General features: G+C 61.0%; 1 protein-coding gene across 1 annotated transcript in view; it reads right to left on the reverse strand.

Annotated features, from left to right (window-relative positions):
- Positions 1-182: 182 nt before the first annotated feature.
- Positions 183-341, reverse strand: part of NDUFS2 (NADH dehydrogenase (ubiquinone) Fe-S protein 2, 49kDa (NADH-coenzyme Q reductase)) — a 3,806-nt gene continuing 3,647 nt past the window's right edge. The window contains exon 9 of the mRNA XM_009702261.1: positions 183-308. Within this exon, the coding sequence (XP_009700563.1) occupies positions 183-308 (126 nt within the window). The remainder of the gene's footprint in view (positions 309-341) is intronic.

Raw genomic sequence — 341 nt, forward strand, 5'->3', positions numbered from 1 at the left:
GGGACAGGGCTGGTGACACCGTGACACTGTCCCAGTCACAGTGTCCAGCCCTCAAACACCAGTCTGGTGTGAGAGCAGAGTCCTGGGGACAGGACAGCCCATCCAGCCGGTGACAGGAGCACTGCGATGTCCCCAAGAGTGGCACAGGGCAGCCAGGATACACTTCACCGTGCCAGAGCCCACTATCCCCAAAACGCCATGAGAAGTGGCACCTTGGGGGCTTCGATGGCCGTGTAGGTGGCTCCGGGGGGCACCTGGTAGCCCTCTGTGTAGAGTTTGAAGTGATGGATCAGGGACTCCATGGAGGTCTGCGGAGAGAGGAGGGCACTGTCACTGAGAGC

The sequence above is a fragment of the Cariama cristata genome, unplaced genomic scaffold (genome assembly GCF_000690535.1).
Source record: "Cariama cristata isolate BGI_N322 unplaced genomic scaffold, ASM69053v1 scaffold38076, whole genome shotgun sequence".
NCBI lineage: Eukaryota > Metazoa > Chordata > Aves > Cariamiformes > Cariamidae > Cariama > Cariama cristata.